Below are 27083 nucleotides of genomic sequence, written 5' to 3' on the forward strand. Positions count from 1 at the left end.
ATGGGGCCTACGTGTCAATCTAATTTTTCTTTATAATCCCCTGAAAATCATTGCAGTAGATATCTCCTAAATCTGAATCAGTCCCAGTCTCTTCAAATGCAAAAGCAATCCCCCTATGGGGACTGTTATTTTTCACGGTTTAACAAGTTCTGAAAATCAGAGATGACCGGATGGGGACCCTCCAGCAGCCATTCACCTTGATGTCTGTTTGCGTGCATGGAATTAATTGCATGTTGTGATAGACAACAAAATTCATTTGTCTACAGGCTAGGCATCCCCTGATGTGAGTGCCCTGTACAGTTGCCCAGTTTGCTCACACCTAGAAACAGCCCTGCTTGTCTCAGCTTGCTCTTTTGAGGAGTTGACATTAATGCGCCGTTATATACTAGGAGTGGCAGTATGGAAAATATAAGTGAATGGAATTTATTAGTTTTACAATGAAAGCAGTAGAAGTGGCTGATAGTAACTCTGGTGTCTTTCCAAACAAGTTTTATGAACAACATCGAAGAACGGATGACAGTCAGGTTTTTTTTTTTACAATTATTTTTTCTTTAGTGTAACATTCAAAAGGTAGTAAATCTATATACAACAGCACAGCACTAATTTCCCAGATTGCTGGGGATTTTTTGTCAACGGGACTAATCATGAGATGGTCCTGATGAATAAATGCCCCAGCATTCTGAAACCTCACCTTGGTATCGGTGCAGTATACTATTGACTTGCACATTTTAGTGCTATTGCATATAGATCTCCTCCTTTTTGGATATTACTTGGGGGGGGGGGGGGGGGGGGGGTCCTATTTCTCAGAAAACCCCTACACTTTATTTCATTGTATGTATAAATCTAGCTGCTGATTGATGCCCAAGTATGCTGTGGTGTGGGCCTGCATTCTAGTATGTCAATCAAATATGTATAGAGACTTCCTGTCTGAGCAGCACAGGAGCGGAGCAGCAGCAGCAGAACGGCCTGGTAGGTGGAGAAGAGAAGGGAAAGGCATAATATAAAATATATATTTTACATGGTGGGGTGGGGGGTGTGGTGAGTGTTACATGAATGTGCTGTATGCTGCTTCTTTATTTTGGTGGTACTCACTAATACGATGATTGAAACCCAGACAGTCGTATGTCTGACTTGTGAAGACTCCGAAGCTGACATGTCTGACCGAAGTATGATTGCGACTGTTAAATAAAATGACTTTTCATAACAGCGACTATGCGAGATCCCGGTACTAGTAAATGACGTCACTGTAAAACGTGACACTATTTCTGCTGTTAAGGGGGTTTACAAGAAAACGCCGGCTGTACACTGTTTTTTTTTTTTTTTTAGAAACATGTTAGTATAGCATGTAGCCTATCTGCATTTCTTGAAGCCTGCAAGAGCATGCTAAATCATTATTTTATAACATTTTAGTATATGTCAAGGATTCCCATCCACATTTGTGCATCATGGTGCTAGAGGCTGGACGTGTCAAAAGAAAATGTAATTAATACAAAAGAAAGTAAAATGTATACACTTGGGTCATAATTTGCTACAAATAAATAACTAATTTTTTGTCTTGGTCTCATTATTTCAGAATTCCAAATGTATTTATCACAATAGTAATTACAAGTTTAGAATGGAAACATATATTTCAAGGAAGGTGTGTCACAATATTCAAAAGGTTTTCAACATGGTGGATGGACTTCCACAAATGTATTAAGAAACTTGTTTTGTCTAAGTGTAAAACTCTTTAGCAGTGATGCAGTATGTCCTTTCATTTTGTGCATTGTATTTTGTAGCGTGTTCTTGCTGCTTTATTGTATTGAATATAGTCCGTCAACGGCGCGTACCATTCTGTTAGCCCAAAAAATTGTGTGTGCGGATTTAGTTTTTTTTCTCACAAGTAAGCCACACATTTTTGTTCTTATTGTTTTTTATTGTATTTATTATAGAAACTGTAACACAGTAATTTTTAATCTTGTCTTCAAAGCACAACAATGACCAATGTTTTTTTTGCATACCGTTTTCTTTTCCATGTAGCACACAAATACTGGTATCATGATTATGGCCTAATCAGGAATTGGGAAAATAATATATAAATTTGGTCAGTATTTCTCACAAAGATATGAGTTTTTTTTTAATAACATGAAGTCACTGTGTGTTCGTAAGCATGGGGTTAATGTATAGTGTTCTTGTCACATGCAGAGATAACTAGATGCCAAGTATGGTTTAGTGCATGTCACGGGCACTAGGAGTCTTTACCCAGGGATCACCAGGTGGTAGGCTTACTAGAGCAATGTAGATGGTAATAGAGTACTCTGGTAGCAGGGTGATCACGGAACAGGCAATGGTAGATGATGAGATGCTCAGGAAAGTCTATGACTAGCAGCACTGGTAATATGGAGGTATTAATACACGAGGAACTGTATGGACAAGGACACGTGAAGGTAGTCAGTGGTCTGCGATAGCAAGTTGTACCACTGCTATAGTGAGGAGGAATGTCCAACAGCAACGAGGAGGTGATGAGAGTCAGCGGTCTGCGGAGAGCAAGTTGTACCGCTGTCTGAGTGAAGGAATGGAATCCAAGTGGAGGTATCCGGGTAGTCAGTGGTCTGCGATAGCAAGTTGTACCACTGCTATGTGAGAGGATACTGGAACAGGTGATACAGGAAACAGGGATCAGTGGTCTGCCTTCAGCAAGTTGTACCACTGAATATATATGTGAGGAGGTGCACGGGGAGAGACTGCAACACAGGATGTACACGGGCACCTTAAACACGATCCACAATAATATGCACAATATATATAAATGACTGAACAGGTCTGCAAATATAGAAAGTCTCTTGAAGTAATCCAGCACAAGATAACACAGTCAATGATGGCAATAGACTCAGCGGATAGCAGACTCCAGAGGAGAACCAACACAGTCCAGCAAGGTATGCAATACACCAGCACAGTCAATGAGAAGTATGCATACCGTGGTTTAGAAGTAGGCAGTCAGATAGGAGTGCAGCGATACCTGAGCGGCAGGAGGCCGGCAGGATGAGAAGTCCCTGGAGGAAGAGTCTAGTAGGTGCAGCGCACAGGTAAGTAGACCAACAGGGACACGAATCCACAGGAATCAGTAGAACGTGGAACTGGACTCATGGAGGACCCAGGAGAATGGAGATGATCTAGCAGAGGAGTAGCTGATGAGATACGAATCCAATGCTGACAGGAGGGTAGAGACCAGCAGGACACAGGAAGGCGTGGAGAGCGGATCAGCAGCGGGTGGACGATAGCGCTGACAGCAGCAGCAGGGCTCTGCGGACACACGGAGGTAACCAGTAGCAACCAACAGGTACCAATAGCGATGGAACACGGGAGAGCAGAGTAGACCAGGAGCTGTTGATCACGAAGAGAAGCAGATGGTAATAATAGCAGCAGTCTCGAGGAAACACGGGAGAGATGAGATGAGGCTGAGGTGCACAGGAGCAGCGGATAGGAATCAGCTAACAGTCACGATGGTGAACACAGGCGAGTTGCAAGCTGGAGACTGTAGTGCATGGAGGCAGCGGATAGGAATCAGCTAACAGTCACGATGATGAACACAGACGAGTTACAAGCTGGAGACTGTAGTGCACGGAGGCAGCGGATAGGAATCAGCTAACAGTCACGATGATGAACACAGACGAGTTGCAAGCTGGAGACTGTAGTGCACGGAGGCAGCGGATAGGAATCAGCTCACAGACTTGATGATGAACAGGTGAGTGGATGTGGAGAGAAGGCTGTAGTGCACGGAGGCAGCGGGTAGGAATCAGCAAACAGTCACAATGGAATATGATAGCGTTGAAGTGGTATAGAAGACTGTAGTGCACGGAGGCAGCGGATAGGAATCAGCAAACAGTCACAATGGAATATGATAGCGTTGAAGTGGTATAGAAGACTGTAGTGCACGGAGGCAGCGGATAGGGATCAGCCAACAGTCACGATGATACAGTTGATGGTAGAAGTGGTATGGAAACCACAGTAGTAGAAGTGGTTTGGAAACCACAGAGGTAGAAGTGGTTTGGAAACCACAGAGGTAGAAGTGGTTTGGAAACCACAGGAATCAGCAGCGCTGAATACACGAGGAAACATAGGAACACCTTCAGAGACTCATGGGGAATGAGACTCCAAGATCAGGCAACGTGGTGTTGACCACAGGTGCTTAATATAGGGAGTGTTGCCTGATCTGCCAATTGAGTTAAAGGGACATACACTGAAGTATAGGAAAGGGCTGCGCATGCGCAGACCCTCAGGATGGAGGACGGCCATGGTTCCTAAATGTCCGGGAAGAGGCACTCACGGTCCGGTGAGTGACAGTGCACAGTCCCACAGATGCTAGAAGACTGAGAATTCCTTTGTAGACACAAAGGCTAACATCTGTGGTCCTTCTAATGGCAAACAAGGGAAAATACATCAAAACAATACTCTTCATAATCCATGTTTCGAGAAAACTATACATATTTGTAACCAGTAGAACTAATCACATGACATATGTCATCAATAGAGATACCAGCCCCATAAGGAATCATGAAAATAATATATATCCGCAAGGGATCCATATAACATATATAATGTGTGTGTGAAAAATCATATTCTATTTACTTTACTTTTTTGGGGGGGGGAGGAAAAAAGGGCAATAAAACAGATTAGCATACCAGCACACCTTGTTCAGTATGCACAGGAATAATGAGGTTGTGTTGTAGTGAAATACATTATAGAGTTTATTGCAGAATCAAAGCAAACAGGAAAAACATATACACTGAGGTAATAGAGGAATTAATAATTGGCACAATGAAATGCAGGAGTTACAGTGTTTTGTTGGTCACTGAAATAAACAATATCTCTTGAAATAATACTGGAACTGATATTCAGTCTGGACAAAGCAAGATAATAAACATTATATCTTGAAATTATACAGAAGCAGATTATACAGTCTTTAGGCAAGGCAAGAAAATGCACAATGTCACTTGAAGCAATACTGATGCAAATTAACCCAGAGTCCAGGGGGTAAATTTAAAGCGGCGCTGCCTTGTAAAGGGAAACTTCCCTTTACAAGGCAGCGCCACTTTAAATTTTAGCTGTCATCTCGCCGAACTCCTGCGAGTTGACAAAACCGGAGATTGATATATTTACCCCCAGGAATCACTGCAAAGCCCATTTTTGTGTTCTATTGAAGCAATGTCTCTTGAAGTTATACTAGAGCAGATTATACAATATTTAGGCAAGGTAAAATAATGCACAATGTCTCTTGAAACCATACTGATGCAAATTAACCCAGAGTCCATTAATCACTGCCAAGCTCCTCTTTGAAAGCAAAGGAAGGTTACCACAGTCTGTGTCTGGGGATTCTGAGTTGAGCTATATGTGAATAGCTTGTAGAAGCAGACCAGTAGACAAAAGCCAGGGGTCAAACATAACCAGTCTTGAATCTTGTTACCAGATATCAGGAGTCCAATATGAACACAGCCAGAACCCAGCAGATTTGTATGATGCAATCCAGACATCAGCAAATAATGCAGAAACAGGAAGTGCAGAACCAAACTTGGACAAGAAGCATGTGTGTCTTGGTTGTGACCACTGGGCAGCATTACTTTTACACAGCAATTTAGAGGTGAACTAGAAAAATGTGTCCACCTGCAGCAAAAAGTTGCACTTTCTAGCTAGATTTATGTCTAACTGGAAATAATGCCCCAACCGCACTTGTGTATGTTAAATGCTCGCTATGATTACATTGATTAAGCCTAAGTTGATTCAGATAGAAAGCCTGTGGTAGGTCTGGGAACAAGCAAATATCTCCCAGGAGCACAGGTGAATGTATCAAACTGTCAATGATTAATCCACCATTTTTCCTCCGAGGGTATTCATAGAATATGCAATGGTGATAAGGTCTGAAGACAAGTTTGAGAACAAGTTTGAGTTTGTTTGTCAGACAATGTCAGTTGAACTGACCCATGAGTCTAATAAAATCCAAATACATTGTCTCATTTTAACTGCTTGAGCATGTGTTAACCATGGGAACTTAATGTTGTTGTCAATGTGGATTTTCCTTGAATTGGAAAAATACTCCAGCTGCTTTACCACAATCTTCTATAGAGCAATGTGCTGACAGCAATCCAGTAACTGGTTTACCTGGTATTGCCACATTTCCGGACAGAAACCTTGCCATCTAGCAGATGCACAGAACATACATCTAAATCTTGGTGCGCAAAGATCCAGCAGAAAAGGTTACTAAAGTGGGTAAAATGAAATATACTTTAGTTGCATTTGCAAATGATTTCATTACAAAACTGCAGCTTTAAATGCATACTTGGAAATATTTGCAAACACAAGGGGCCTGATTCATTAGGTCATGTATTCTGAGCCTGACCTGCCAGCTCTTTAATGTGTGTAAAAAATAGACTGTTAATGGTATTCTGGGCTGGCTGGAACTTGTAATTCCACAAACTAATATGGTGTTTTTAACTTATACATACATTACACTCACTTTATTACCCTACACCCTCCTCCACATGGATGTAGGAAGAGCACTAGTGCTTGCAGCATGGGGCTGGTCTTCCTAGAGGGGGGGTCCACACAATTTTTTTGTAGATCCCACTCCCAAGGAAATCATGCCCCGTGCTGAACAGCCTGGAATTGGTTTGCATTATGGCAGGGGGACCCCTGCCGCATGTCCCCCTGCTATAGTGCCACCCACCCACGCTAGTTGGCCTACTACTGGTTGCTAAACTTGGGGGGACCCCAGTTTTTTTTCACCTCAACCAGAACTAGCCGGGCAGCACTAGGGTTAATGGCATTAGAAGGGGGACCCCCCGCATTTATTTTTTTAAACTCTATTTTTTTACACTTTATAGAGCCGGCATTACATCCCGCCGGCTAACTTAAGGCTCGCCCCAGAGCTCGAGCAAGAGATGCCAGGTGTGGCCAGGGGAACATTGAATGGGTTAAACCTCAGCACTAAAGGATTAAAGATGTATTAGAGGGTATATTTATTAATTTAAATGTAAATATTTAATATATGGGCGCTGTGGAACCGGTTAATAACCGGCGCACAGCGCCAGAAAAGGCTAAGTCCCTGTGCTGGGAGTATAAATGTATTTATTTTCATATCCATTCATTGATTTCTAATGCAATTGAGTGTGAAGAAAATATATTTATTGCTGAGATAGGGACAGGAGAGGAAATGTGGTTTTGTTTTCTGTGACTGTCTGAAGGCAGGTAATCTCATGTTAATTAGACCTTTTCATCTCAGTGGTCAACATGTCTGTTTAGCTTGTGTACACAGCAGGGGACTGCTGCCTTTCTGTTTGGCTTTTCATCCAGCATCTCAAATGCTTGCCGAGTAATGCAACCAGCAAGTTTTAGGATATAACAGATTAGTGTAAATGTTAACTTTGCATTGCATTTAAAGCCATTTATGAGGAACATATTGCATCCTGAAACTAAAAATAACTCAGACGTTGCGGAACCATCTAGGATCAGGGAATGGTGTTACTCCCTGCAAGGCTGTGTCCAAAACTGTATAACAAAGCACTGTTTGATGTATCATTCCATAATGTATCATTCCATCTATAACTCTTGAAGGCTAGTACCACAGACTGGCGTTTAACTGTTCTTATTAAGACTGTTTGAGCTAATAAAACATCCTTGCTTCAAGAACCTGCTGTAACTTCTGTGATCACAGATTAGACCAAATCGAATTCGTTCTCTGGCTGTTCTGAGTTTGGACACCAGCTTTCCAGTACCACCGCTTTGCCCACTACCTGCAGCTCTGGCCAGTGTGACAGGCCAGGGGTACCATCCACAGCAACCCTGATCTGAAGGCAAGAGGTCAGGGGTACCAGCACGGGGGTACACTAGCAGCGAGTTATACAGAGGAACGCGGTTCTGGATGCCGCTAGTCCAGCGGTGGTAGCAGTTTAAGCCCCTCCTATTAAGGTTAGAGGTCGCATTTGGGAGGAAGAAAGGGAATGGTAGCAAGGCAAGCCCAACCAGTCCCCAGCAACACAACAGACAGGATGGCATAGGAGGGCCATCCTGTCACAGCGAATTGGAAGGTTACTTACATGGCCGTTAGTCGTGGCTGTGTGCACTCGAGTTTGGCACGCCCACACTGTATAATCGCTACGGCCCCACACCCCTTCCCCACCCCGATCACTCCCTTTTATTTATGGTAGGCTGTAGTAAGTCTCCTTTACGTGCATTAGAGCTGCAAGTTGTTTGTAAGAACAGAGCTGTATCCCTCTCCACCTCATACATCCCCTTATTAACATTTCTGCTTACCCCTCAACCCCCTCCTGGTTCCACGCATTTGTTTCCAGGGGTTGTTATTACACTTTACAATGAATTATGACAGTACTGCACACATCCAAGGGAACATTTACTCTGTATTAAATCAGAATGACTATTTTTGCAAATTCACAATGCTAACTGCTACAAAGTGACATAATCGCATGTTTTGAGTATATATAATTCTTTTTAATTTAAGCTATCAAATAAAGGGGTTGGGTACCTTTTAACGATGATTGAAACCCCGACAGTAATATGCCCGACTTGAAGACTCTGAAGCTGACATGGCCGACTAAAGTATAATTGCGACTATTAAAAAAAATGACGTTTCATAACAGCGACTATGCAAAATACAGGTACTAGTAAATGACGTCCCTGTAAAACGTGACATTACTATTACTGCTGTTAAGGGGTATACAAGAAAGCATCAACTGTACAATGTAGAAGTATTTCTAAAAACACATAATTGCTATTGTACTAATATTATCTGGATCTTAGGTGGATATTATATACTAGTAAGACTGGTCTAGATGGGGGATTCTGTCCAACTGTAATGCTCCCTGCTATTGCCTATAATGACATACTCAAGCACATAAAATACATTGTTTAGGTTTAATGTCAGAGGCTTCCAGAGTTTGGGAGAATTTCAGTGGTTTCCTGGATCCATGCTGACAACTTCGAACAGTTCAAACTCACACCATTCTAATATCAGTTTTTAATAGAGGTGTTAGCAGCTCCCATAACGCAGTTCATAATTCTTCCACCTTTTATACTTTATTTTCACGCTAGTGTTTCTTCAGTGACCCACTTGTCTTTCCATGTCTTTGTCAGTAGATGGCGCTGTAAAACGTTTTGGTGCAGTTTCAGGCGTCATGTTACTATAACGACGAGCGGGAACAGCAGCGCGGATGTTGGAGTGTGCGGAGTGACCGGAACTTGCAGTGGAGAAGTGACAGATGGAACGTTCACACAGAGGGTAATATTATTAATATATCGGGGAACGCTCTAGAACGTTGCGGTAGTTATGTGTGTACTTAATACACAAGTCAGATAATTATGTGATGCAGATGTAGGAATAGAATCTCCCACTTTGCGATCTCTCTGCTTGTACGTCTGTGGGGGTATCCAGAAGGTGTGCAGACATTAACAGACAGTGTGTTTTGTTTTATTCAGGCAGAATGCACATAAACCTGATACTGCCAAACATCACCGGAGGGGTCCAGCTGCTGCCCTCAGAGGCCCCGGGAACTTGCGGCGACCTGTGCAGTACCGTGTGTCCTACACCTGGAACAGAGGGGGGAGGTTGAAAGAACTGCGCATCAGGTTAGATGAGATCACGGTTACTTTTGGTCTCGGCAGTCTTGAGTGTTTTATATTTACAGTTGTATATATTTATTTTTCTATTCTCTACTTGCAGAGAGCGTATGCTACTATTCAGTCTGGTTAGCATGCTTTTATAACGGCACCTCTTTATAGCGTTTGCTTAAAACACATACTAACTGGTGTTCTAAAGAGGTGACTGTTATAATGAAAATAGCACACTTTACTCTTCTGTACAGGGAGAATACTTGGTGGTAAACAATAAATATATAATAAAGAGGGAGCACATTGAATTAATAGAAACGATTATGATCGATCAAAGATTTGTTTTTATTACCTAAGGTATTAATTTAACTGAAGAGTTGAACAAGATATTTTATGAATGTGTTTCCTTTTCAGGGATAAGTGAATCAAAGTATTTGTGTTTTGGGCATTAAAAGCTCATTCATTAATGGGGAGTATTTGCATCAAAAACAGAAAGAAATGTTGATTAAAAAATCAGATAGTAAAAAGGGAATACTGGTTTAAAAAAATAAACCAAAGCAAATACATTGTATCATTATATATATCTGGTATCTCCATACTCGAGGGTAATTTCTCTTTCATCCTATCTGGGGGACACTGCTGCCATGGGGTTTGTGAGAGTGGAGGTGGAGTTGGCACTTAAAAGGTTAACTTTGTTAATGTATCAAAGCGGACAAACATCCCTCTGCAACCCCATGTAGCCTCTTCAGTCTTAGTTAAGTGCCCAAGAGAATTGGGCTTACTTTAATGACAGGAAGAAATTCTTTATTTTTTCTACTTTCTTTTAACTTTCTTTTTTTGCATCAGTGTGCTCTGTTAGCTATACAGAGCATACTTATTCAGACAGTGAGAGCCAGAATGTATTCACAGGTGGCCCACAGTTTTCAGGGACAGGTTCCATGGAGTTTGTGGATGTGGTCAGGGCTCTAAAATTGTCAGGATGACATCAGATTCGCCACACGGATTCATTATTTATTTTGTTTGACTTCACTAAATGAGGATGGTCGGCCTCTAAGCAATCGATTGCTAGGTGGCTTACTTTTACTATTAAGCAGGCTTATGTCAGTGCTAACCGACCTGTGCCAGATCGTATTGTAGCCCATTCTACCCGTTCAGTGGTGGTGTCGTGGGCTGGATGAAATGGGGCCTCAGCTGACCAGTTGTGCAGGACAGCCACTTGGTCCTTGGTCCATACTTTTGCCAAATTTTATCAATTCAACGTATTTGCATCAAAGACGCTGCTTTTGGCAGCAGTGCTCTACCTGCCGGGCTGTCAGAGCAGTCCCTCCCTTAAGGGCGCTGCTTTAGAACGTCCCCATGGTAGCAGTGTCCCCCAGAAAGGATGAAAGAGAAAAAGCTGTTATTTATTTATGTTTTTGAAAACAATATTTTTATTAGGATCATTTTATACATGCAATAATCATGACCTCAATCACCAGTTTTACAATGTTGCAAAGGAAATAAATATTTCAGCTTGCGAAAAGAGGATTTTTATACTTACTATAAATCCGTTTCTCTGATTCCAACTGGGAAGCACTGCATTCCCTCCCTTATACTGTTTGGTCTCTGGTTGGTTGATTCCCCTTCCTTGGGGCTTTATACTTGTACTGAAGAGACTACAGGGGGTTGCAAAGGGGAGAAGTTTGTCAGCTTTGATACATTAACAAAATTAACCGGTTAAGTTCCAACTCCACCTCCACTCTCACAAACCCCATAGTAGCAGTATTCTCTAGATGGAATCAGAGAAACGGATTTATCGTGTATATAAAAATCCTTTTTTTCCTGGGGTTGAGCTTATTATTATTATTATTATTATTATTATTATTATTATTATTATTTATAAGGTGCCACAGATTCTGTAGTGCCGGATACAGAAGCAGGTAACAAATAGATGAGGTAATACACAAAAGTAGCACAGACGACAGAGTAATGCTATGGGGACTCGCACACAGTGCAGCTAAAGACATGACCGGATATTCAAGAGAGTCAGACAGTAGACAGACATGGGACAATAGGTAGAGAAGAACCTGCCCGTGAAAGCTTACACTCTAGAGAGTTAAACGAACTATAGGAAGATTTCTGAAAAAAAGCGTATTGGGCTTTTTTTTTTCCCCCCCATTTTTTCCTGTCTATTGCCCATAAAATAAAAATATGTTTAATACAATCTGCTACCAAATGCATAGCATAATCTTCTGAAAAATATCTAAAATGCATTAAGTTTGGTCTAAAAATTATTTCGAACAAAGCCAGGACAGCACAAACATGCACAAATTGTAACTTTTATTAAGGGGTAAAACTACACTGGATTATAGTACATGAAGATCCACCGAATAGTAGTATATAAATTGGGTTTAGCTGCATCTGTGTCCCTAGAAATTCATTTTAAATGTTTGTATGAGGCAGAATAAGTTTGACAGGGATCAGTTGTTTTTTATAGAAGTATGTAGTAGGGCACTGTTATCAATAGTGCCTTGGAATAAGACCAGTTATTTACCTGCAGACATCTGGCCAGAAAGTTCCTGCATATCTGGATAAGGAAAACATTTGGAAGGGTTCTACTGTCCACTGCAAGGTAAAGTACATTTCATTTCATATCCAATACATAGCAATAATCTATACAGCTCATATAAGAGTAATTACAGCACATCCATAAGTAATTAATATCTTTTAATATAGCACAAACATATTACGTTTTGCTGTACAAGCAAATAATGTATTCGGGCACATTAGTCCTTTCCCCAGCAGAGCTCACAATCTCATTTTCCCATGACCATGAGGAGAATATACATACTCCAAACAGGTAGTACAATGGGTCAGACGTGACTATGGAGCAATGCAGGGAACCTCTAAGCCCTGAGATGGCTGATTATTGTTATTATTAATTTTTATTTATAGGGCGCCACTAGGTGTCTGTAGCGCCGTACAGGGACAAACGAAATTACAATACGAGGTGAGACAGCACAGTACAGTAAACAATAAGCACAGTAACTCAGTGAGCTCAAAGCACAGCTAGAGAGGGCGGGGGAGAGGGGAAGGTCCGCCAACGACGGAGTCCAAGAGGGAAGGCACGGATGACAGATAGACCCCCAAGGGGAGAGGAGGGAGGGAGAGGGGACGGGGGGAAGAGGGTCCTCAAGGAGGAGGGCTAAGTAGCTGGAGAGCAGAGTTAACAGTGGTGAAGACAGGAGGAGAGAATACCCTGCTCAAAGAAGCGTACAATCTAAGGGATTGTACGCTGATAAAAGTATTATGTAGCATTTACTTGCATAAAAAGTGTAATTAAAAACATCTCAAGATTTATCATTGTATGAAAAAAAAGCAAATGTTTGAAGATCCCTTTCAATAATAGACTGACTTGTATTATATGTATCAGTACTTGTATTTTTTTCCTAATATCTTTTTTGGCTTGTGACAGATGACTTCCATGTGTCAAAGTACAGTATATTTACATTCATTTTTCTTTTGACTGTAATAGCATATATATGTCTATTAAAATATTAGTAGTTATTTGATTATCTGGGACAATGTTGAGATGTATGTCACACATGTGATGTTTCCTGTTTCTTTAGACATCATTATTACCACCGTATACTGCGTTCCTGCTTTGCCCAGTGGAAGGAGGAGTGGTGGGTATCATGTAAAGAGTGGAGGCTCACTATCCGATCTGATTGCCATTACAGGTAAGACGGAGTGATCCACATTGGGGCAGTATGATTTCATCTGTTTCCTGAATTAAATGTAATGTTTCTTCACAGATCCATGCACACACTTTTTTTTACTGCAAAAAATACCTCTTTACTTATGCTGTTTTCTATACCAGAATACTAGACTCCCACATAAAATCTGTCTAAAAGTTATTTTACTTCAATAAGCAAGTAGAGACTCATCTTCTCATTTTTATATACAGTACGAGGTATGTCTATTAAATAACGAGACTGTGATTCCATCTAGTAAACAAAGCAGTCAGAACCGGTTATAACCGCATATGTAGAAACCTTGAACCTGTTTGAACCTGCATGATAAGCTGCAACACTCTATGACGTTCAGTTGATTTTGAGTCGCCATTTAGTTTGGTTGCATTTTCTGTAGAGTGCCGAAAAAATGCTAAGTTTAAAAGTTGAACAACATGTCAATTTGAAATTTGTAGTAAAATTGCACAAAACACCAACAGAATGTTTTCAAATGCTTACTACGGCCTATGGGAATGACTGCCTGTCCCGTGTGCGTCTGTTTGAGTGGAACAAAAGATTTAGCGAGGGATGTGAGAATGTTGAAGATGATGAGCGCCCTGGACGACCTTGCTCTTCAAGAACCGAAGAAAATGTAGAAAAAAATCAGTCAGATTGTTCAAAAAGACAGCTGACTCAGTGTTCGAATGATAGCTGAATCCATGAACATTGACAAAGACACCGTATGGAAAATTTTGTGGGAGGATCTTAACATGACGAAAGTTTGTGCAAAGATGGTCCCAAAGGTTCTCGCACCAGAGCATAAAGAACGTTGCAAGGAATGTTGTGTTGACGTTCTACAGCAACTTGACACAGATCCAAACCTGTTTCATAAAGTAATCACTTGTGTTGAGACCTGGATCTTCCAGTACGATCCTGAAACCAAAAGACAGTCAATGCACTGGAAAACACCGTCATCACCAAGAATGAAAAAAGCTTGTCAAAGCAAGTCAAAATTCAAAGCAATGCTCATTGTTTTTTTCGATATCAAGGGTGTCATTTTGGAAGAATGGGTTCCAGAAGGCACAACAGTTAATCAGCATTATTATAAGGAAGTTTTGCAAAAGCTGAGAGAAAGAGTCAGAAAGAAACGGCCACAACTGTGGAAAAATGGTTTATTTCTTCACCAGGACAATGCGCCTGCTCACACAGTACTTTCTGTGAAGCAGTTTTTGACCGACAAACACATTACTACACTTGAACATCCTCCATATTTGCCCGATTTAGCAACGTGCAATTTTTATAATTTCCCAAAAGTTAAATCAGTGCTTAAAGGGGCACATTTTGAGTCAGTTGATGCTGTAAAGAAGAAAACGGCAGATATGTTGAAACAAGTGACGGAAATTGATTTGCTCCATGCCTTCAACCAGTGGAAAACAAGACTACAGCGATGTATTAGTGCAAATGGGGAGTTTATTGAAGGGGACAAACATTACATTTGTAATACCAATAAATAAAGGTGTTATTTAATCAGTCTCATTATTTAATAGACATACCAAAGTATCAAAGCTTGTGTAATACTGAGTAATATACCTGAAATAACTAATACCACATTGCTAAGGAGGGTGGTGCTTGTCTATCATCACTTTGGGCCAGTTCACAAAAAAGAAAGGTATTCACATAGGATGCAGATGTGGAGAATAGTACTTTAGTTCCCCTCCCTGCCCCTTTAGTCACTTAATAAGAATAAAAAAAAAAAAGAGAAAAGTTAAAAGGTTAACATCTAAGATTCAACACATTGACAAAGTTTCTCAATGACTTGTTTGTTATGTACCTTTAGAGCTACAAAAACTTCTTCAGTTTGTCTATCTTTTGGCAGTGGTTGATCAAGGGGGTGGCTATCAGGGCAGTCTCACCTGTGCCCGTCTGCTGAGAGCCCCTCTCCCCCGTCTTTGGGCTAGTTACTAATACAAGCATACCAGTTTTCTCTATACAAATTCAATTACCCTTTGTACACTCCTGACTCCTTAGTTCATAAATGAACATTGACTGGAATCTAACAAAGGCAGAAATCTAGATGCCACTTCCGCGACTGCTCTGCATGTGTTATCTTGGTTGTTCTACAATTGTTATTTTTGTTTACCACCTCATCATAGGTAATGATGGTGCTTTATAAAGTGTACTAATTTACAGTTACCTACTGTGAACCCTCCAGGTATACTGTGTACAAGATGTGTTTCCAGGCGTGGAGGAGCTTTGTGCAGACACAGCACAAGACCAGACAGAAGTATCAGGCTGCAGAAAGTCATGGTGAGGATTTTGCACAAAGTTGATTTCTACTTCAGCCATCTGAGGGAGCAGACTAACTAATATGGTAATGTGCTACACTCAGGCTTCCCAAGAAAAAGTAGGTTCCATCTCCCTGTACTTAACCCTCATTTCCAACAGGAAAACATCATTTGTATGTGTATTTATTATTATTAAAGATCAGGTTGAACCACTGTTATTCCTATGTCTGACACCCTGATACCTACTGTCTCTTCTACCCTTAAGGCAAACACAACATGTTCCAGGAATATTTTTTTTATTTTTTTTTGTTCATGAAGCTTTGGATCTGGTAAATAATTTGTATTCTTGTCTTTACAACAGATTGTTCTTGTCCTAACAAACATAATGTCAATTGAAGGACATATTCTGTCTCACTTGTTGTGCTCCAAGCTGTGAACACTGCAGCTGAGTTGGTCATTCCAAAGTAACTTCCACGTTTTCTTAGACATTAGTGCTGGTGAGCTGGGTACTTGTTACTTAGGGCTACTTCTGCTTTTAGGCTTTGAAGCGGTAGCTTTGTGAGCCTGACGCTATACCATTGCTTCTGCCCTAAGCAGCATGTGCTGGGTTTCTCTCAAACCCTCCTCTCCGGTTTTCTCTCAATCTCTCCTCCTATACTTTTCAGCAAAGAGGCAGTCTGAACGCCTGCCACCATTTGTACTTCTGTGGCTCCTCAGTATCAGCCCACTAGTATACTTCTAGCATCCGATTAATCGGAGTGCAGGAGAGTTTGTTACTCTGTAGCAGGATTGCAGTTTGAGTTCCTGCAGCATAAACAAAGCCTGTCCTGATATATATAATATTATATTCCCCTCTCAAATCAGATACACTTTGTGCGATGTCGATGAATGTCTCTTAGCTGTTGAATGGAGCTGGCACAAGGCCTCTAGGACCGAGCATGTGGTGCCATACCAGTCAGGGCGCTTGTCGTATCTGTAGATATTAATGAAAATGTTTACTAGTGAGAGGCAATCTACAGATCTGCAAATTCTGATTAATGACTTCATGGGGCTATCTCCTTGAGGAATCCTGAAGCTTTCATGAACCCCTATCGAAAAGGCAGACTGGGTCATGCCAGGTGGATTTTATAGGTTATTCCGTAGAGGGACTATGATGTGATAACGTCACCTGATCCCATAAATCACATGAGAAGAGAATAAGGTTTTTGGAAGCAATAAATAGGAGGCGTTTGTAACCATTTGGAGTATGTCTGATTCCATGTCCACCTATAACTTGATTCCTGGTAGAGCGTGCATTTGAATGCTGTAAGAGAGATGGGCTGCCTGGTAGTATATATTAAAGATAGGCACACCAAGACCTCCTACCATAATGTATAGAGATATGGTCCTCGCCCACAGTTGTTTCCTGCCCCATAGACATTTAGAGGTTAATCTGTGTAAGCCAGAGAAGAGTGTAGACATCTGACTGGTAGAGTTTGAAATAAGTATAGGAGCTAGGGGAGGACATTAATTTGAATGGTTGCCACCCTCACTAGCCAAGAGATGGACATTGGATGCCATTTAATCAAATCTCATTTGTGATGCTGTCGAGCAGTGGTGGGAAATTGGCAGAGAATAGTTGGTCATATCGCTTAGTTAGCTGTATCCTGAGGTATCTGAGAGATGGCATCTGTATATCCTGAAGCAGGTTTGGAAGTGATGTCACCAGCTGAGTGCAGTTTTGAATTCATTGCGCGCTATGCGGACGCCAGCTGAATCCGTATTGGTCCTAATTTTTATCCGCCACAATTTCTATGACAAGGGAGAAAATAAGTGGTGGTAGCGGGATAACTCTGCCTAGTACTGTTCTATATTTTAAAGGATTGTAAGCCATTGATAGAGACAGCGCCAATATGCGAAGGAGGAAAATGTTGCAAAGTCCTATATGGGCTAAAGTCTGCATCATTAAGCTCCAGTTCACTGTGTCAAACGCTTTCTCAGCACTAAGGGCTAGGACTAGTGAAGTGGGTTTTGTAACTTGCAATTGGTGGATTATGTTTTATTATTAGTATTTTTATGAATTTAGTATTAACACGTTATTTTGAGTTCTAAGGTGTGTGTTTGTGTGTTATAATCACACAAACACACACACAATTATTTATTAATATCTTGGAAGATAATGTGTTAATACTCAATTCTTTTATGTTCAATCTGACGCTTAACAGTTGGGGGGAATTCAATTGGCCGCGTTACTTGAAAAAGTAGCGCGGCCTGCGCACTATTACCGTTATTACGGTGATAGTGCGCGTAAATACTGTTATTACGGTAGTTGTAACGCCGGCCTTTTGGGAGCTGCGAGCAGAGAGCCCGGTTAATATTACCGTAATAACGGTAATGCGTTTAACGCGGCGGTACTTTGGGGGAAATTTAATTCACCCCATTGAATTAAATATTTATTCAATATTAATACATTGTATCACTATATACTGTGTTCCGTTTTATACAATAATAAAAATATTTAAAAAAAAAAAAAAAGGTCCAAACTCTTTGACAGGCAATGCTCCTGGAGCAGGTGGTCTATACACAGGATTACAGAGGTTACAGCACATTTAAGTGGTCACAAGACCTTAGCAGATGTAGCGCACCTCTGGTGATCCCAGGTCTGGATGATGGAAAGGAAGTGTTATAGCATGTTTAGGAAAATCGTATATCAGATATCATATGTAACTCATGTGGTAGCAATATAAAAGTAAGTTCCACAAGATGAAATGTTGAGTACAGTAAAAAGCAAAAACTTGCCTTTATTATTGATAAGCAATAATAGTGAGAATGGCCTGCCTCAGGTTGGCGTAGAAGTCTGTAAGCAGGCTTTTGATTTCAGTGTTTGAATAGTATCATGTAAGACTAATGTGTGTGTGTGTACAAGTAGCTTGTAGGGTTGCTGTGAACCCACATTGCTCGGTTGGTATTATTATAAGTACAGTGGGCTGATTGGAAAAAATTGGAACAAGAGCTCCCTCTAGTGGGGAAAGAAGAGTACAGTTTAGCGAATGCCCTTGAGCTGTCGGAACTGTTTGCAGTCAGTGGCAGGAGGGAAGAGAAAAAAGAAAGGTGCTTCACTGAGGATAGGTCAGTAGGGGAAAAGAGTCCCAGCACTAGCACATCAGGGAAAGGGCTCAGGTAGATGGTAAATGAAAACTGGACTGCTAATAATAGTTAATCAGAGACAGAGAAATGTAGCCAGTCATTCTAAAACGGTTATATCTGTTCCAAACCCTGCCTGCTGGAGTTTCAAATACAGTTATCCCGGAGGTTCAGTCACCCTTTCTTAACTTTTACGGAATAATAAACCTCCAAGAACCTCCTTATCTGTACTAAAAAAAAGAAAAACAAGGAACAGAGGAACAGATGGTTCCCTGATGTGTTTTATTATCTAGCTTCACATCTAAGCCAAATTGTTGCCACGTTTGCACCCCATAATATCATTGCCTCTCTGTATATTGAAATTTTCTATATTGGGATTACCAAAATGCAAGAGCCTCCTCAACTCATTTTCCTCTCTCTTAAATTGTGTTTATATATAAATGGGACTCTTGTATATCTGCAGTTAAGATATCTTCTACAATCTATTGTTCCCTCCCTTCAAACTATGGATGCAAGCAGTGATAAGAGTCTTAATGATCTCACTGTACAAAAATTTGGAATCACTACATAATATCCAGCAAATATTTTCCTCATTTAGACCTATGGATTTTTTGTTTTTTATTTTAGTTATTCCAAGTTACATTTTCAAATGTCTCTCCCACCAACCCCTCCCCAGCAGATACCCTTCAGAGATCTAACTCCATTTGATAATATTTGCCTAAAATCCCCTGTTTGTAAAATTGTGATCTCTGCACTTTACAATTTATTAATCAGTATCACCTTAGACTCTTGGGATCGTCATGAGAGAGGGGGGGGACCTCCTCCCGATTTATCCGGTTGGCAGGAAGTAAAGGATAGTATCGGCACTAGTTTAAGGTATAAGGTTTATTGCAGGTATTCTTATATCCCTAATAATCTAAAATGTTCTCTACTACTATTCCGAACTGTTGGAGGAACTTTGGCTACTGAGGTGTACTTAATCATATATGGTGGACCTGATCACGTATCCTTCACTTTTGGGATAATGTGTACTCCACTGTTAACTCGGAGACAGAGCAAACCGTACCGATGGGTCTTTTTACTTTTCCGTCCATCACGGGATGTAAGCAATCAAACCCAGAAATTGTTATCACATATCTCGGCGGACAGAAAAAAAATATCTTTACTTGCTAAAAACTGAAAACAAGAAGAAACTCATTTCAGCTCAGTACTTCTAGCATATTGTATGCATGGAAAATAATAACATTATCTCCATGATAAGAAATCTAAATTTAATGCACTCTGGGTCCCATGGTTCTTTCTAGAAAGGTGAAACCGCCCACAATCACCCAGAGCACTAACTCCTTGACCCTCTGCGATAGAGAAGATTTCAGTACTGACTTTGTGCATCCTTGTGGCTTTTCATGGATCCCCTCAGTCAAAACAGACTCACTGCTATGAAAGTATAGCCATGTTATTGGAGTGTTCTATGGTACACTAAATATACTGACACTTAGGGGGGGTATTCAATTGTCCGCTAGTTTGAGCGCTGAAAAACTAATACCGTTAATACGGTAATCTCTCGCTGGATTTCAGCTCGCAGCTCAGGGAAGGAAAGGGGGAAGCATAGGAACATCTTCCTCCTACTTCATGGTAGTGTAGAAACCACACGTAATATAGTTCAGACATGTGGTCTGTTGGATCTATTTAGAACCTATGAGGTGAAGTGACTCCTGGATACAAGTAGAAGGACTAAACAATTAACCTTTGACAGATACACCAATATAACCAACAGGTTATGAACTAGAGTAAGCCTGCTATTGATAAATACAATCATTGATTACCATACAGGATAGTATTACTATCTGTCAGACATGTACAAAGCATATATAGTTTAATTTGCAATTAAGTGGAGATACAGGGAATTAAGTGTGGTTATAGGAGCACTAAGCCGCTACCCTCCCCACTGTGTAAAGATAAATTGGAATCGGCAAGTACCGTCAGCATAGATCGCTGAAACACAGAACATGAGGGTGAATGTACAGTGACTGATTCTAAATATATAAGTAACGAGTAGTGGGACTGCAATCACAGAAATATCCTGAGTGGAAAAATAATAGGCACAAAATTGATATAATTGTTATCAATCAATGCCAAATTTGAGAATAAATAAATATGTGGAAGAGGCATTGGATAAATTAATTCATACACAGCATATAAATAACACTCAACGTACAAATATAAAATTCTGGTTGGTTTAGATGATGTCCAACAGAATCCACCACACGTTTAAATCATTTTGCTGGTTTTTAATGAGCATGATGATCAATACAATACATTTTTTTAATGCATACATAATAAAGGTTATGATGTTAATGGAATTATTCCTCTCTGACCTCCTTCAGATTGTTTATCCTCCCATCTGACCTCTCAGCCCAGACCTATCCCTTTCACAGACCTCTCTGGCTGGTCTGCTTGTTGGCGTCAGCTGTTCGTTTATGGTCAGCTCTCTTGTTTATATCTTTGACCGTACAATGTCCAGAGACTTCTGGTGAGGGACATCCAGAGTGTGCACATGTACATGCCCAATGAGGTGCGCACAGGCACTCTAGTCAATGACCTGCCCATTCAGCAGCAGCCATTTTACTTTTATAATGGTCAGTAGCGGCCATCACTCTCATATTAATAGATATCTGTGTAGACATAAGGGTCCTTTATATGGAGGCTTGCTTTAGAAATAGTTTCATATTCATCATCATTATTATTATTTGGATGTGTAGTCCATTGGACATGCCTTTTGGGTCCCTTTGTGGTTTGGTACAGTCTCTGCTATTTTATGGAGGCTCTTTCCATTGTTTGACTATTCCTTCATTCTTTTTTGTCTTACGGCGGCCAAATTAGGCTCCGTTATGTAGTTTAGCAGTAGCCGGTCCCTTGTTTTTTCACCTGAGACTCTGTTCTGGAATTTGTGTTTTTTCTTTCATATTTCATTGTTGAATATAGGGACACCCACCTCCGTTCCAGTCGGTCTTGTGTCTATATGACCATGAGACCTGCCTATGTAACTATGGCCAAATCTGCTCTTTCAGTCATGAGGTCAGATTTTCCAGGCCTGAATGAATACAGCTTCTGCTGCTCCCTGACTCTGTTACAACCACAGGATTTTTAGTACTGTTCTACGTTCTTAGGGTGAATGTCTGTCTAGTTTCCAATGACTTTTGGTATTTATTTCTTTTTCTTTTTTTGCCTTGTCCAGTTTGCTTTAGCTTTTTGCATACTGAAAGGTTGTTGGTTCCTCTTGTGTCCCTTTTTGCCATATTTAAACTGGTGCTTCCCTGCAGGACAGTGGAGGACTGGTGAGCCTACTTTTATCTTGAGAAGTGCCCTGTCTCTTAAGGATAGGACATGACCATTAGTTAACGTGTATCTTCTCAGTATGTAAAAATCCATGTTGTTGAATTGGGGCTATAACTTTTACACTTGGTTACATTTCTACTTGTGCATATTCTGCCTACAGCTCAGAAGCACATCGTAAGTCTTGCATGGCATCGCTGGGTTATTTATGTGAATATCCGCAGGACGAAACATCACATGCTCTCTGAAGCGCTGGAGTTCAGGGATTACAGAGACATGTGGTGAGTGCACAATAGGTTGCAGATGTGAACTGTTCTTGTCGAGACTTGTTACACAATCTTCATAGTAAAGAAGCGGATAAAACATGTATATATTGTGTTCCAGTAACTCTTGGCGCATGTGGGTGGGCCAAATGCAACGCAGACAGAGAATCCATGAGATGGAGACACTGGCTTTAAATCACTGGGCTGTGAGCCTTCAGATGAGGGTATGTATTTCACATATGCTTTTTTTTTTTTTATTGTGATCAGTGGTATGCTATACCGCCATTTCTCCTACTGCCTGCATTGTGTAACTTTTATATTCTATTCACTTACATTTTACATACTGCCACCACTAAATTTCCATTTAAACCACTGTTTGTGAGTATTATTAAGGTGAATTGCTTCTACGTCCTGACATTCATCCAGCTGATATCACACGCCAATATCCCTGGCAAATCCACCAAATATCGCAACAGGTCACATTATCCTACTTATACATTCATCTGGATAATCTCAAATTCATTACTGGCTCTGTACTCCTAGGGCTAGATTTACTAAACTGCGGGTTTGAAAAAGTGGAGATGTTGCCTATAGCAACCAATCAGATTCCAGTTGTCATTTATTTAGTACATTCTATAAAATGAGAGCTAGAATCTGACTGGTTGCCATAGGCAACATCTCCACTTTTTCCAACCCGCAGTTTAGTAAATATACCCCCTAGTTCAGATCTGCCAATGTGTTTAAGGACCGATATTTTACACTTGTAAGTGCTTGGTTCCTAAAAGGGCCAGTATGTAGTGTGATGTAAACTAAATGATTAATTTCTAGGCTTTTCATCATAATCCAACATTGCATATATTCTGTACTGTTCTTTTAAACCCTTGTGCCGCTTCTATTGCACCTTTCCCCATCCTCCATGTTTGTGATGTGCCACTTATAGGCGTGGCTTCAGTGGAGAGCGTTATACCTTCACTGTGAGGAAGAGAAGCTGAGAGAGAGAACAGCGTTAACGCATCACCATCGCTGCAAGCTGCAGGCTGCTATGAGATCCTGGCTGCTTTATTGGCATTATCGGCGGCAGAAGAGGCAGCAGCATGGTAAGAGCGTTTCTTGTACGTGTGCCTGACAATTGTGTCCTGAATTTACACTTCTCTTCTCATTCCCCTAATGTGTAACATAACGGTGCAGGAGAACAAAAACCCAGTAAAATCCAATGCTGACCATAATTAAGTTGAGTTACAAGAAATATAAAAGCTGATTGGTACCATTTTCTATAAAATAGGTAATGATTTAAATTCGGCATTCAAAGGAGTGCAGCTATAATGATCTAATAGTGCCCCTACACAAATAATATAATACCAACACTAAACAGCATGTAGAGAAACATGTATAGCATCAAGAAAGAAAAGAGAGTTACAAATCTTCTTTTGTAATGCACATGTATTGATCAAATATTCAGATACATATAAGTGCAAGAGATATCCCTTCACAGCACTCACGGTTATGGGGGATATTCTCAACATGTGTTATATTTGAAGCCATAGGGAGCGTTTTTCTTCTTTAACAGTACACTTGTCCTAAGAGTTAGGGGGTCCGTCACGAGATGTTTATAATCAACTGTCTGTAGCTGGTAACATTCGCTTCTTCAAATGATGTCCCATAGAGAACAAAAAGAAAAAGGGAACTAGTGCTTAATGTTTTGATATTTATTTATAAAACTGCAAAAATAAACACTTGCACCAAATTAAATAATAATTCTTGTTAAAATTATCCAGCAAACAATTTTATGAACTGGCCTCCACCGAATTCAAAGTGACCAAAAACACATTTACATTCCACAGGATCTAGATGGGAGCCCAGGATAGCTCACTGGAATGAAGTCAGAGACAGCTCCTCTGATACATTGGGGCATATTCAATTCTTGGCGTTATAGCCAAAGATCTTGCGGCGCGCGCAATAGTGTGCGAAAATACCGTTATTACGGTAGTTTTCTCGCTGGATTTCATCTCACAACTCCCTGAGCCGCGAGCTGAAATCCAGTTTACTATTACCGTAATAGCGGTAATAGTTTTAATGCCGCGGAAATACAAATGAATTGAATATGCCCCATAGCCTAATCACAGAAACCCTGCAAGCAGTCAACTAGTTTAGATTGCACTGAATCTTTCTCAAGCTGTGTGGGGAAGGGCTAAAACTCCAGGGGGTAAATGTATCAAGCTGAGAGTTTTCCGGCGAGTTTGAAAAGTGGCGATGTTGCCTATAGCAACCAATCAGATTCTAGCTAGAATCTGATTTGGTTTTTCAAACCCGCCGGAAAACTCTCAGCTTGATACAATTACCCCCAGGTGTTTATAACAGCGCTGATTATTCATTTACAATTATATCACATGGTATTAATTTAACATATAATAGTAAATTAATTATAATAACCTAATTATATATAAAAGACAATATTATTTCTTTATCTGCTGTCATTAACACTTGCGCATGGCTGAGATGACGAGCACACATTACATCTCACCACATCTACATGTGAAAGCCATCAAGGTCCCTATATTACGACAAATGATCTTAGATAATCTGGCAAGTGGTCACTCCCACGGCTGAGATCACCGTATGCAAAAGCTGTCAAGGGAGAACCAATAGCACATATTAAGTATATATTACATTGTACATACATTAATATAGCAATACAGTGAACACAGCAATTCATACACAATCCAGTAATTATCACACATATTATCAATGTATATAAATCCATTGTAGATACATCATTTATGTGCAATCAATAATATGTAATATGACCATCTAATGAATTGTACATATTTGGGTAATAAACGTTATATTAGGAAATTTTCAAAATGATTAAATTATAAACATTTAATTTAGAGTCTAGATTAAGACCTGAGGGATGCAATGTTTTTAATTTATAAATCCGTTGCATCTCACTGTTAGCAAGTCTTATGTGACTATTTGTTTATTTAAGTTTTTTTAAATATTTCACAGAACAGTTGTGTACCTTGCTGAAATGAGAGGATACAGAATGTTTGTCCATCTTTTTTTTTTTATGTTTAAATGTTTATCCAAGCAGATTTTCAGGGGTGGCGAAGTGCGGTCTGCATAAAACAAGCCACATTCATACTCTAAATTGTATACTACATTATAACTGTAACATGTTATAAAATGTTTAATTGTATACTTTCTACTATTAACTAGAAATTCTGTAATTTTGCTAGGTTTTTTATTTTGCCAGATAGTTTTCACAGGTGTGGTTTTGCAAGTAATGCAATCATCCACTTTATCTGCTGTATAGTTTATAGAACAGAAATCTCAACCAAAAAAAAACCTTTTTGTAAAGCCCTCAGATTTGTTCGTAATTCAATCCCATGGAGAAAGGTGTTTTGATGTCAATATTGTAATTATATATCTGTTTTGCAGCATTGGCTCTGTGCTTCTATCATGAAAATCTCACCCAGAGATATTTAACGGTGTGGTTCCATGTCTTGGAGAAAGTCAGGGGCATGCAAGCAGTGCTGGAGCGCTGTGAATCTCTGGCACATCGATGTGTTGTTCAAAGAGCTTTTACTCGTTGGAAGAATTGTATCTTTTCTGCATTGTTCTTCATCTTTGTATGATAAAGGGAGTTATATAATGTATTAATATATGTGTGTATATGTATGGAAAATATTAATACCGCTTTCGACCGGTCTGGGGGACACTGCTTACCATGGGTTGTGGAGGGGAGCTTGGGAGTTGGCACCTAACTAGTTAAACTTTAGTACTGCTGACAGACCCCTCCCCTCTACAATCCCCCTGCCTCTTCCAGTTTTTTTTAGGTGCCCTGGAGTTGGGGCAGTGTTTTTAGTACTTAGTGTAAATTTTAAAAAAATTTCTTTTATTTGATTTTTTACCTTTTTCACAGGTGGCAGCGCTGGAGTGTGTTCTACTATAGAGAACACACTCACAGCAGGGCAGCGCAGGCATTCCCCTGTCAGATGAGAGCCAGCGGTTCTCACTGACAGGGACTGGAGGAGAAGAGAAGGGTGCCTGATTGAGGAGTGACAAGCGGTCTCAGGGACCGCTGCACTCCTCCAGCCTCCCCGATAACCGGCGCTGCCATTACAGGCATAGAGCGCCGGTTGTCGGATTCTGAGAACGCCGGTGGCCATCTTGGAATCGCTCACTCGGCTGAAGGGAGAGGAGTGAAAGGGGGCCATACCAAGATTCCCCCCCTCATACAGAGGAGAGGGGTGTCGGGTATCTTCACTGCGGAGACCATCTGTCTCCACTACTCTGCCACGTTTCCAGAAAACTTTTTATTTTTGCATCAGCAATTTGGAGAGGGGGGAGCTAGAGCATAGAGTTCCCCCCCTCCTTCCAGAGAGAGAGATGGTCTTTCCCAGGCTTCTGGCGCCAAGACAAGCCCGGGAGAGTGAACAGAGCTGAGGGAGAAAGCACAGGACTGCTGTTGGATTTCTCCCCTTTTGTGGCCTATGGGCTAAGTATCACCTTTAATTAAACACTTATCTAATGTTTTAATAACTGGGCTAGTAGGATTTACATTATAATCTTCTACTAGCTTAAATACTTTGTGGTGTTTAACTATTACAAATTCAACTTTTATATAAAGATCAGTTGATTACTTGTTTTTTATATCTGTTCTTCCATACATTTCTTTCTCTCTCTCATCTCTCTCTGTTTACTCAGCTAGATTTATAATTTAGTCTGTGTGTTTGGTGTGCCTTCCTTTACAAGAATGACAGATAAGTGAA

At 40.5% G+C, this 27083-nt stretch overlaps 1 protein-coding gene across 1 annotated transcript in view; it reads left to right on the forward strand.

The window, feature by feature from the left end:
• The first annotated feature begins 9153 nt into the window (after positions 1-9153).
• The window catches only part of SFI1 (SFI1 centrin binding protein), a 55210-nt gene continuing 37280 nt past the window's right edge, over positions 9154-27083 (forward strand). Inside the window, exons 1-9 of the mRNA XM_075215249.1 lie at positions 9154-9268; positions 9466-9615; positions 12137-12208; positions 13206-13316; positions 15520-15614; positions 22212-22329; positions 22433-22535; positions 23252-23408; positions 25750-25911. Of these exons, the coding sequence (XP_075071350.1) occupies positions 9249-9268; positions 9466-9615; positions 12137-12208; positions 13206-13316; positions 15520-15614; positions 22212-22329; positions 22433-22535; positions 23252-23408; positions 25750-25911 (988 nt within the window). The 5' untranslated portion in view covers positions 9154-9248. The remainder of the gene's footprint in view (positions 9269-9465; positions 9616-12136; positions 12209-13205; positions 13317-15519; positions 15615-22211; positions 22330-22432; positions 22536-23251; positions 23409-25749; positions 25912-27083) is intronic.

The sequence above is a fragment of the Mixophyes fleayi genome, chromosome 1 (genome assembly GCF_038048845.1).
Source record: "Mixophyes fleayi isolate aMixFle1 chromosome 1, aMixFle1.hap1, whole genome shotgun sequence".
In the NCBI taxonomy this organism is placed as follows: domain Eukaryota; kingdom Metazoa; phylum Chordata; class Amphibia; order Anura; family Limnodynastidae; genus Mixophyes; species Mixophyes fleayi.